The sequence below is a fragment of the Prunus avium genome, chromosome 1 (assembly GCF_965620075.1).
Source record: "Prunus avium chromosome 1, drPruAviu1.hap1.1, whole genome shotgun sequence".
In the NCBI taxonomy this organism is placed as follows: domain Eukaryota; kingdom Viridiplantae; phylum Streptophyta; class Magnoliopsida; order Rosales; family Rosaceae; genus Prunus; species Prunus avium.
This window is the reverse complement of record NC_142284.1, coordinates 53,360,888-53,372,601: the sequence shown is the minus strand read 5'-3', so window position 1 is coordinate 53,372,601 and position 11,714 is coordinate 53,360,888. Positions and strand designations below refer to the sequence as shown.

Below are 11,714 nucleotides of genomic sequence, written 5' to 3'. Positions count from 1 at the left end.
TTATTCAAACTTTGTAGGAAATTAAGTGTCATGATGACTGATAAGATGGGTTTTTCATATTTTATTGGAGAAATAGTATTCAACCCGCCCAAAGCCACTTTGATTCAAGACTCGTTTTGTATGGACTTCCACGTGGATAGAGAACTTCGAGAAGGATTGTTTTTCTTATTTTATTTTACCTCAGTTATGATTATGAACGATATGATAACATTATCATATTAAACATCAGTTATGCAGTTGATATTAACAATTTAATTATGCAATATGTCGGTTGGCTTTGCTCATGCAAGCTACACCCTCTCATCCTTCTCTAGAAGGGTTTAGTCAAATAGATTTCCAAATTTCCATAAATTTGATAGGAGGGAGAGAATTACAATTGAGATCGGGTTGCTTATTTGTCATTTTTTGTCACTGGTGAACAGAGCATTCGCAATACGAGTTTTTGTCACTGGTTATCTTGACGCGCATAGATATGAAAAGGAAGCTCATTTTCTCTAGTGGAAAAGATGATCCCAAAGGAAGAGTGCCTCAAATTTCTCTGACCCATTATCAATTGCGAATTATCATTACAGACAAAATAGGGGTCCCTCCACTAGACGACCTTGAGCTTGAAATGATTGAATTACAGACCAGGAGATCTTGAATTATTTTAATGGTTTCCTCACTGAATTGTTTTAAGCCACATGTGCTCAAGCTTTTGTGTGTGGATGATCTGTAAAGCAAAAGCAGGTTGAAGCGTAATCCCTTTGAATGGTGTAAACTTTGCCAAAGAGATGTTCTCACGCTTCAAATGGAGAAGCAGCAAGTGTGCACTTAGAGCCACTTTCCTCAGATGTTTTTTCCTCTGTTTTTTTCGGTTGATATGGTCCACAACATCATCAATACAAAATCCTTAATGCCTTTTTTTTTGTGTCGAATGTAGAAAAAGAAAGGGGTTACTCACACGCACTCCGTGCCTAGGGGTTACTATCCCATTGGCTTTTGTGGTGTATCTTGTATAATAACGTGTGGAGCTGAGTGCGAGGGTTGGTGAGAGTGTATTGGCTGATTCAAAAAGCCAACAGAAGTATCTCTGTGTATATAAGTTGTATGGAGTTGGAGGGGAATTTACTTACTCTAAGACTCCTTGCATTCTTATCTTTAGCTCTCTTATAATTTGAGTATGGTTAACCATCAAAGTCCACCAAATGGTGACAAAGAAAAGAGAGAAAACATGGAGAAAAGAAAACAGGAGCTGCTAACTACCATTGAGAAGCAGGATGATAAAGTACATCAACTTCAAACGAGCGCCTTCAACCTTGCAAACTACTACTTCGTCTTTCAAGGAATTATTTTGGGGGCTATCGTCACTGCCACCAATGCTCTCAGATGCTCAGATCGCTGGTTCCTTTTCAGCCTCTCTCTGATAGCAGCTATACTCAACTTGGTTTCATTGCTTGTAATTGGAAGCAATTATAAAAGAAGCGTTATGCAGAGACACCAAACCAAGAGTGAGCTCATTGAATTGGAAAGTGATCTGAGCAAGCTAGAATGTTCACCTTCAGATCAAGGGCTCAAAACTAAAATATTAACCTACTGGGATACGACAAATATTCAACATCCAGAGGTTGCTTCTCAAAATCCTACGACCGTAGAAATTAAAGGTGAACCGGAAGTAAAGCATAGAAGGAGGGTCATTCCTGTTGTTACAAATCATCTACGTGAGTTCTACTTTGTACTTTGCATGGGTATATTTATAATCTTTGCCGTCATCGTGGTTGTGGGTTGCTGGACCCTTCCTTGCAAGAAAACTCTTCAATGCACACCCCTGATATCGAACGCCAATGATGATAAATGTATTAGGGTTTGTGAAGGTGCTAAGTGTATGAGCATCTGCGCCCAATTCTAGGGCTTAAAGTTCAACAGTTCTATATAGCTTTGAGCTAGGGTTATCCAAGTAGATTGGAACCACAATAAAGTTTACCATATTTTGATGCTCGTCATCTAATCTATAATAGTTTGTATGATTTGTGCATGTACTGATTTCACAAATAAGAATGAATATGACTTTCTGAGTGTTATTAAAGAATCGGACCTCAAATAAAATATGAGATTAGGATGAATTTAGGTCTTCAGCACATAAAATAAAAAAAGTTGGCTTTTTCTTTTTTTTTTTCTTACTTCAATATCATAATATTTATTTTTCTATACCCTATCTTTTTGTTATTTACGCTAATATTTAACAAAAAGATGAAGTAGGTACATCATCTATGCTAACAAGCCAAGTCAACTAATTAAGCTCACCCCACTAAGGATAGGTACATTTATCGATGAGACTAACAATTTTTAAAATACTTCCCTATGTATATGTGTGTATAAATTTTTCTTTTTGTATTTTTGATAAATTATGTTTGCACATGTATCAAACCTTAATTTGGAAAAAGGAGGTAAGCAATCGGGTGTTTGCATTATGTATTTGATGAATTATCCTTAACAATTTACCTAAGTTTGGAGTTTGTGGACCAAAAGAAGAGACAATCGCAGGTGCTGGGACCTGGGAGCTTTGTCAAGTTCGTCCTTCACTTCACGGGGGGAAGTCTCGTGCGTAATTGAGTGGGGCTAACTGTACGTAATGGACCTGCATCCTCTGTCGACTGAATTATTACAAGAATATACCTGATTTTTAATCACATATATATTCATATAATCAGAAATATATATAGAGTTCCAAAAATAAATATAGCCACAGGTGCAATCAGTGGCGGATCTAGGATTCAAAAGTTAAGTAGGCGAAACTTACCTTAAAAACTCGACGGTATGAGTGAATTTTATTTATAAAAATAAAAAAATACACCTAGTAAAGGGAGACGTAATAAGCCTTACCCTCAAATATGCATATACATAAATAAAAGCTTAACAAAAGCATTGTACTAGATGATGACCCATCATTCTTTTTATTAAAAAAAGAGAACAAATTCTTTGTTTTCTTAGGATTCCGATTGTGATCCAACATGATAAAAGATAACATATTTAATCAAATATCACAGCCAAAAATCAAACAAATTCTCATAATAACATCAATGTCTTTAATGAAACATTAACATACCAACAACAAATCAAACATCTCAATAATACCAACATCAAATCAAACATCTCAACAATACCAACATCAAATCAAACATCCCAACAAAGAGGAGACAATACTCAATTTCAAAGACCTAATTAATTTCAACAAAATCCCAAATTATAATTCATTTCTAATTAAACCTTAGAATACTAATTTCAAATTAAAATTAAAATTAAGATGCATACATGTATTTTAGGAAAACCCCAAAAAGAGAAAATAATTAAAGAGGAGAGAATGAGAAATACTTGTTAACAAGGAAGGAGAAGGTATCTTTTGTTTTTTTGAAGTATAATATAAGTGGGCATGGCCCATGGTTGGAGTGGAGAATGTCGATTGGGCTGGAGCATTTGAGTTGACATTGCTTTTATTGTTTTTGTTAAATGAGAAAGTTTGAGTGGGCTGGGCTATTGTTTTTGTTAAGGGGAAACATTTGAGTGGGTTGGGGTTGAGTAGGCAAAAGAGATATAATTGTATTAAGTATTGGGTAATATTTGGTTTGGCTAAAAATGGAGTAGGCGGCTGCCTACCCTGCCCTTAGGGTAGGACCGCCCCTGGGTGCAACAACTACAAATGGAAGAAAGAAGAGGTGAATGTTGAGCTGCTAAAATAGTGAAGAAAAAGAAAATTGTCCTTACTTGGTAAATCCAAGAATATGAAAGACTGACCATGTCGAAATCTAGCGTGAATGAGACCTTTTGGTTTTGGGGTAATGCTAAAGTCCTCATCCACGCTAGATTTCGACATGATCTGTCTTCCATATTCTTGGATATTGGTCTGGTTGTTTCGTAATTTTGAGCATGGCCTGTAGTCTCTCGACTCTGGGGGCGCAATTCTTATGGGTTTTCGTTTCTTGTTATCTTTGAATCGATCCCACTATAAGCCCAGCTCTGACATTTGAACCGGGCGGTTCAATTAGAAGTCTACTACATGAAAAATTTAGACCAGCCGGCCCATCTAAAAGACGGCTAGTCTTGTACAGCGTACTTGCCACTATGCTTCCATGGCATTTGGGGCTTTTATTTTCTATCAAAACAACGGAATTTGAGAGCGATTATATCATTATCAAAGTTGGAAATATACAACTTTCTTTTATTTTCTTTTCTCTCTTTCATTGGCTAAATTTTTTTTATATTTCCTAGCGGGAATAAAATGTATTTTGTAGTAAATAAAGTTTTCATGTTTTTTTTTTCAAGACCTTTCCTATTAAGAGGGTGTCACACCCCAATTTATTTACTTAAGTATTGAGAGTGTGAGGTAAAAGAAAAACTAAAACTTAAAATTTAAATAGCAAGAAACATGAGAATTAAACATAAAACTTCTATTTAAACCAGAGTAATTTACATTGTGATTTTACAAGCAAAATAACATAAAAATACAGACTTTTAACAAAACATCTAAAGCTATCTGCAACACTTTCTTCTTGTTTTCTTGTCACAACTAAACTTCAGATTCAGAACCTGCAATAAATTCATTAAGGGGTGAGCATTACATGCTCAGTAGGGGCCTTATATGATTAGTGAGATTTTTAATGTACAATTTATGCAATGTATGAATGAACTTCAATTCTACCCAACCCGTTAATCCATATAATAAGGCAAGCAAATCTGCATGTCCCATACCATGCATTTTACCACTGTGATTCCGAATGCCCCATTATATAAACTAACACCCATTTCAATCATCCCATAATTCCCCTTTTGCTAGTCATCTTGTCCATACCATTGATCTCCAAGCCCAAATCACCCAATCGATAATTATACCGCCGATTTCCTAATCTACTGTGCACACGGGCTCGCCTGAACTTGGTCCCTACAATGGTTAGACTCAACTACACAAAAGATTCTTCCCATTATCCTCATTCCCATAATGTATTTATCAACCCAAAAATTCCAACTACTACTGACAACATATGAACATGTCAATATTAATCAAATTATAATGATAATTGACAAACATGTAAACACTCAATATCAAGGATAATAATCAAACAATATTACCAAGCATAATATAGTGTTCACAATAATTAATTAAATCAATTTATGCAAAACCTCCCCAAGAAAGAACCCCTACCTCAAATCCAAAGCTATTGCGTAACTCCCAGTTGCAAGTTCAAAACACCTCGAGTTCCTTCAACGAATTTCTTGTTCTACACTTTCTAATATTTTTCCTCTTCTTTCTATCATGCATTACTATGCATGCTGTTTGAAACAAGTGAATTGGTCCCTATTTATAGTAGTGAAAGGCGGCACTTGATGGTTTGTGATTGGTGTAGTATAGGTTTGATGATATGCTTGACTTCCTAGATTATCCCACTTTCTCCTAATGCCAACAGCTCATGCTTTAACCAAAAGCTTAGTCATCTAAGTTTACACTTGTGAAGAAACTAGAGTGGTAAGTTCCCTTTATACAATTGTCTTTGTGCGTGGCATTCCCTAACTCCAACAGATAGTAATATTCTTATTACTTTATCACGAAAGTAATAATCTATAAGGTCAAATAATTATATTATTATATATAAAACTATAACCCATATGAATATATAATTAGTTTTAGACGTAATTTTTACTTATAAACAAAACATTTGATATATCATATATATATATATATATATATATATATATATATTATTTAAATACATATCTTTACAGAGGGTTATAGCATACTAAACTCATACACACTACACGGATGCTTGGACTCGAATCCATGACCTCTCATGGGGGAGCAATTGCTCCAAATCACTAAACTAGTGTGTCCTTTGAGTTGAAAGGAAATTTGGGATTGAATTGTTTATTGTGTTTATTTCATTATCCAAAATGAGGTCTTTATAGTATAATGATGTAAACCTTAATAGAGTAAAACAATGAAAGTAAATATTCATAATTATAAGATATGTACAAAAGGGAAATAAATAATCTCTGGAATCATGGAGTCATGTTTCTACCCATTCCGTCTCGAGAAAAGACCTCTAGAAATATGAGGGTAAAGTTTTTGTCCATTTTGTCCTAAGACCCAATTCCCAGAAAGATGACTCTCGCCAACACTCCCCCTCAAGTTGGTGGTATAAATATCTCATATTCCCAACTTGTCAAGTGAGTCATGAAACACCATTGGTGATGTATAAGAGGCATTTTTGGGAGCTTTATCTAAGACAACTCCAACAACTTTTTCATTATATGCAGCCAACATTTCTAACATTTGAAGAAAATTTCCACGATTGATTTTATTCTTTTTTTCATCATGCCCTATAAAAGCACATCCTTAGAATGCAAGCCACTTGACTGCTTTAATTGTTGCCTTAAGTCATAGTCGATTGTTTGCAATTTGTTGTGAAGAATAATTCTCAACAACTTTTTGTATATGCTGGGATTGATTCATCAAATCAAAACATGATATTTCGGCAATTTTATGAGGGGAGTTAGGATCTTTCCCCTCGTGATTTAGAAAAGAACAATTTTTTCCATCTCTAACTTTCTTCCAACTTTGAAATTCCTCAAGAGTGAAATCATTTTTCCCAGAATGTCCATATGGTTTGTTAAAAAGATAGCACAGTAGACAAAAAGCTGCATCTTTCACAAGTGAATATTCTAACCACAAAGGAAATAGTTTGAACCATGAACTTTGAAAGCTACGCTGATGAGTTACTCATCCTGATTTTCGATACTTGGAAAGTATAGGCTGGTATAGATTGGAGTTAATGTAAGCTCATCGAATTTCGTCATGTTGATTAACATGATAATTCCATATTTGTGGACGTAGCCCTGGGTCGAGCTCTAAAGAACTAATATCAACTTCATTGTCAGTAGTCTCAATTCTTGGAGATCCAGAATGATTTTCAGATGTTACTGTCTCAATATTAGAATCAAGTACAGATGAGGTAACTTCAGATATTTCAGTATGTTTTCTTTTGAAAAATTCATCAATTCTAGGTTGTTTCTTCATCTATAAACTAATTACCAATTTTATTAAGGACATGATTCATAAATTATACCACCAAAAAAAAAAAAAATTCATATTCTATGCATAGAACATATAACTATAACAATGAAAACTTCAATCTCATATAAACATATACAAATATATTCTCATAAAAAATAAATAAACAAAGGAAAAAAAAAACTATGACTATGTAAAGTTATCTAACCTAGAATTAAAATTTTTGAAGCAGGAGGTTGGAGAGCAAACAACCAAATTCAATTATTTTCTTTTGATGTGTGCGGCTACTTCAAACTAAGTTCATGTTGCTTTATATAGGAAAAAAAATTAAAATCCCAATCCTTTTTTATTTGGGTAAAAGTCTACTTCTTATTTGATAAAGGAGATTTTTTAAAACTTTATTTGATTGGCTGCTTTTATTTTTTATTAATATATTGGTGGGCCCTAAAATCACTTAGTCTTTCTATTTTGTGAAGAAATCACTTGGTCCACCTCATCTGCCACATACTGTGGTATAGAATGTGATATATAAATGTGGTAAGAGTAGCATTATTCTTTATTTCTAAACAAATTTCCATATTTTTTATTTATGATTTCTTCTTCCTTTGTTAATTGAATATTTAATTTATTTCATGGACTCGAGTAGCAAATTGCAACACTATCGAGCTTTAGTGGATCAAAACTCAAGCTTAAAAGCCGTAGCAAAAAAGTAGAAAAATAAAAACACAAGCTTGAATAGTATTTTAAAGAGATTAGCATCTTGTCTGATCCGGTGTTATCTTTTCTACTAGCTATTTGATGAGCCAACTTAAAACGCTATTGGATAACTAATTATTATCACTAATCTATTACAAACAGATTGATCATTACTCTTTACCTAACCATCAACAAAATAAAGTAAGGGCTCCTCACAAATATACGATGAATTATACTTTGTCAAAGATAAGGATGAGAAAATACATGAATCAAATCCACGGAAGCAGCAGTACACGCATTGGACGCGGTACTAGAATACAATAATAACCATACCAAATTTTCCCTGAGACCTTTTCGGGTTTTTAGTGTCTCTTTGCTTATTGGTGTTTTTAATGTCATAATATTAATGTATGTGAGGGTGATAATAAAATGTACATATAAAAAAAAAAAAGGTCAACCCTGTTCTACTTTGGCCGACCAAAGAAAAAGTCCACCTGGGGGTTGTTTGCCAACATTTGGAAGGATTCATGTTTGGCTTGGGTTCGCAAACAGCGGCAATTTTGCTTAGAGAGAAATAAAAGCACTTTCTTAATTATTTGGATTTTCAATTTTAACTCAAGAATAAAATTGTTAACCTTACTTTTATTTTTCTTCTTTTTTTAGTACAAATTATAGTCTAAACTAGAGGAGGAAAGGGGTTTCTCACACACACTATGAAGGTGCCATATGAGTTCGAACCTGAACACTAATCTGCATCAAGGCCCTTTTTCACTAGACTAGACCCCATTAGCCCTTCCCTAATTTTTAGAACCCTTGCTTTTTTTATTTACCCGGCTGCTTGTGGATCACTAACTCTTTGTTTGTTTTTTTTAAAAAAAATGTTTGATATTGAATGAGTTGAATGTATGAAATTTAATTTATGCACAGTTGAATACATTAAAATTATATGTCATGTTATCCATTGCACGTGAGATGTATATTTATCCATTGGGTGACGAAGGGACTGATCTGCATGTTTTCCATGAGTTCAGGTAAAAAAAAATTTAAATGTTGGGTATTAACTCTTTTTTTTTTAAAATCTTTCCTTTTTTTTTTTACCGACAATAACTAACGATAGTTACTCTATTTTGATAGAAATTAGAATTTATTCTTGAATTACTTAAATTAAAAACTACAAGAACAAAATTGATCAAATTAAAATGACAGGGACTAAAATGATAAAAGTGACAAACTAGAGGAAGCAATAACGACTTTTTGCCTTTAATGTTTTAATAAAAGACTTTAATTTCGTTGAAAACACAAACCAGGCCTAAAGTAGTGGAGTGGCGTTAGCCAGTTGGATGGAGGTCGACCTTTGTAGTCATTAATTGTTTATTATAATTAGTAGGCGTGGTCAGAAGTTTCCAACAGATAGACTTATCAAGAACATTAACCCTAGAACATTAACCCTAAGTTAACGTACTGAGGTGGAGAAGTAAGGAGCTATACTGTAGGGTTTACCATCAGATAGACTTATCAAGCACAAAGTAGAAGAGATTATACGTAAAAAGAAGAAGCTTGAATACATATAGTTGGATTGAACTTTCTACACAAAAAGGGCCACGGCGGTGGCCGGAGCTAAAAAAAGAAGTAATATGTCTCATCTGTTTTGTCGTATGACAGAGCTGGAAAACATGACGGGTAAGGGTCTGGAAATAAGGGAGTATTGGAGCGGTGCTCCAGAGGGCGCGTATGTCGTCGCGATTCGTCTGCGGCCTCGCGAGCACAAGGAGATACCGGCGACCAAATTCCGGGATGCTATTGTGGATTCGTGTAATCGTGGAATGGTCATCAAAGTTACGATAGATGGTTCTGATTTTCAAACGCTCCTAGCCCAAGAGTTCATTTTCAACATAAAACTCACCTTTATCATTGACGCTAATGGAAAACTCGCCGTCACCAACCTCAAGAGCGACCAAACGCTGAAAACCGAGCTCACCCGAATCTTTAAGTACCTCTCTCTCTCTCTCTCTCTCTCTCTCAATTTAATTTGTTTGAAGTAAATAGATTGTAATTAATTTGTTCCTACTAGTACTAGATGTATATATGTGGTCATTAATTTGATGAATATTGCTTGAATATTTTTGTAGACCTACTCGGTTGCGGGCATTATTTCGGAGGCCGACGATGAGAGAGCCTGATCAAAGCAGGGACATTGATGATCACCAAGAGGGTACTGTTTCAGTTTCTTTGCCCTTTTGTTTTCTTTTATTTCTTTCTTATCTATTAGAGGCATCTACATGTCCCCTTCCCCAAACATAGCTAGATACACATAAAAACTATAGGTCGAACATTGATAATTGTTGCTGTAGACAAAGAAATTAAACATTTTTTTGGGATGAGCTAATTTTCCTAATCCTTTTTTGTTTACTTACACTCCCTTATATGTTATAGTAAAAAGTATTAAAAAAACAAAAAGGATTGGGAAAATCAGCACCCATAAGTAAGAGATATTACAAGGTGGGACCAAACTTCAACCAAGAAGATGATAATCAAAAATAGCAAACCAATGAAGAAAATCACCTCTCCCAGTACTAAATCGGAAACCAGTGATAGTCCCAATTCATCTCAGGATTACTCAGGATTAGCTAGACAGTGATAGTCCCAATCCATCTCAGGATTAGCTAGACAGTGGCAGAGCCACATAGTACCCAAGGGCGTCAGTGGCCACCCTTAATAAGTTTTTGTGCTATCAATTTTGTTTTTTTGTTTTTTTGTCTTTTGAAAAATTTCTTGTTCCTATCATTTTATGCATATTGATGCACTGTCTCCCTTTAACCCTTTGAGCGAAATGCAGCAAAAGGAAGAAAAATCCATGGACCAACCCCATCATCTCCACTGCGTATTTTCCATTTTTCTTTTTTGGTGTAAAGTTTAGCTAGCTCGGTAGGTTTCTCCCAAAAATGTCCTAACAAAGTAAAATTAACCTAGTATGAAGGAAGAGAGAGAAGAAGAAGAGATAATGATCTCAGTAAAATGATTAGGGTATTATATAGCCTTTCTCTCTACCGTAACAACCTCACTAACTCCCTATAAACCCTTACAACTCATCAGACAAGCTAATCTTTTGAAACATGGCATCATGCATACACCCCAGTCGTCCATACAAAGCGATCAACACACCCAAGCCATCTCAACAATAGCTAAAAAAGAAGAGGAAATTTTTATTCTGCTATTCTTTGCAAGAGTCGAGACATCTGCAACAATTTGTATTCAATATAACAAAATAGTGAAATAGAAAGCATCTTTTTTCATATCATACCCTAAGACTGAATTGCTTGACCTGTTCTATCTTGCAGAATAACCGTTTAAATCGACACAAGTGTCCTTACCTGGGGAGTGTTGACATCATATATCAATCATATAAGACAACTTTTCCCAGCAAGTTCATTGTTATTATGCGCTTACAATCTCATGTAAGCTAAAACAGAGTGTGATGATATCATATATTCTGAGCCCGAGGTTCTTGATGCAGACAAGTCTTTATGTATAAAAGCGTGAAAAAATCTGTCTTTGTGACGCTTATACCTTACTGCATGCTTGTTGCTTTTCAAGAGAGAATGCTTTTGAATATTATGTAAATGTATGTGTGTAAATTCTCTGGGCATAATTTGTCCCCCCTTCAGTTTGTAGATATTAATTACGCACAAGGTTTTTCTATCTTTGAGTGAACGCTTTTACAGGGGGAAGAACTCAGGATCTCTCCTCTCATTTCGTCTTACTCATATCACTTGACCTCTTTCTTACTCAGGAGTTTGAAAATAGTGCTTTTAAATATACACAAAGGTGATATGCTTGCAAAAGCCTTTGTAAGGCTCATGTCTTGATCAGTGACTCATTTCATATATACACACACACACATATATATATACACACAATGTACAAAGGATGATAAAATTCCAACTTCATCATCAACATTTAGTTTTATTTTGTCCGCATA

At 34.7% G+C, this 11,714-nt stretch overlaps 2 protein-coding genes across 2 annotated transcripts; both read left to right on the top strand.

The window, feature by feature from the left end:
* Nucleotides 1-1,048: 1,048 nt before the first annotated feature.
* LOC110770368 (uncharacterized) lies at nucleotides 1,049-2,014 on the top strand. Its single transcript, XM_021974495.2, has one exon. It carries the CDS (start codon nucleotides 1,163-1,165, stop codon nucleotides 1,886-1,888), a length of 726 nt encoding a protein of 241 aa, XP_021830187.1. The 5' UTR covers nucleotides 1,049-1,162; the 3' UTR covers nucleotides 1,889-2,014.
* Nucleotides 2,015-9,148: 7,134 nt separating this feature from the next.
* LOC110770369 (uncharacterized) lies at nucleotides 9,149-11,456 on the top strand. Its single transcript, XM_021974497.2, has 3 exons — nucleotides 9,149-9,725; nucleotides 9,865-9,947; nucleotides 11,074-11,456. The coding sequence occupies exons 1-3, from the start codon at nucleotides 9,370-9,372 to the stop codon at nucleotides 11,076-11,078; spliced, it is 444 nt and encodes a 147-aa protein (XP_021830189.2). The 5' UTR covers nucleotides 9,149-9,369; the 3' UTR covers nucleotides 11,079-11,456.
* The last annotated feature ends 258 nt before the right edge of the window (nucleotides 11,457-11,714 follow it).

Coding starts and splice junctions, on each gene's coding strand:
- LOC110770368 (XM_021974495.2), top strand. CDS start 1,163: ATGGTTAACCATCAAAGTCCACCAAATGGTGACAAAGAAAAGAGAGAA.
- LOC110770369 (XM_021974497.2), top strand. CDS start 9,370: ATGTCTCATCTGTTTTGTCGTATGACAGAGCTGGAAAACATGACGGGT. Junction 9,726..9,864: donor GAGCTCACCCGAATCTTTAA/GTACCTCTCTCT, acceptor ATATTTTTGTAG/ACCTACTCGGTTGCGGGCAT.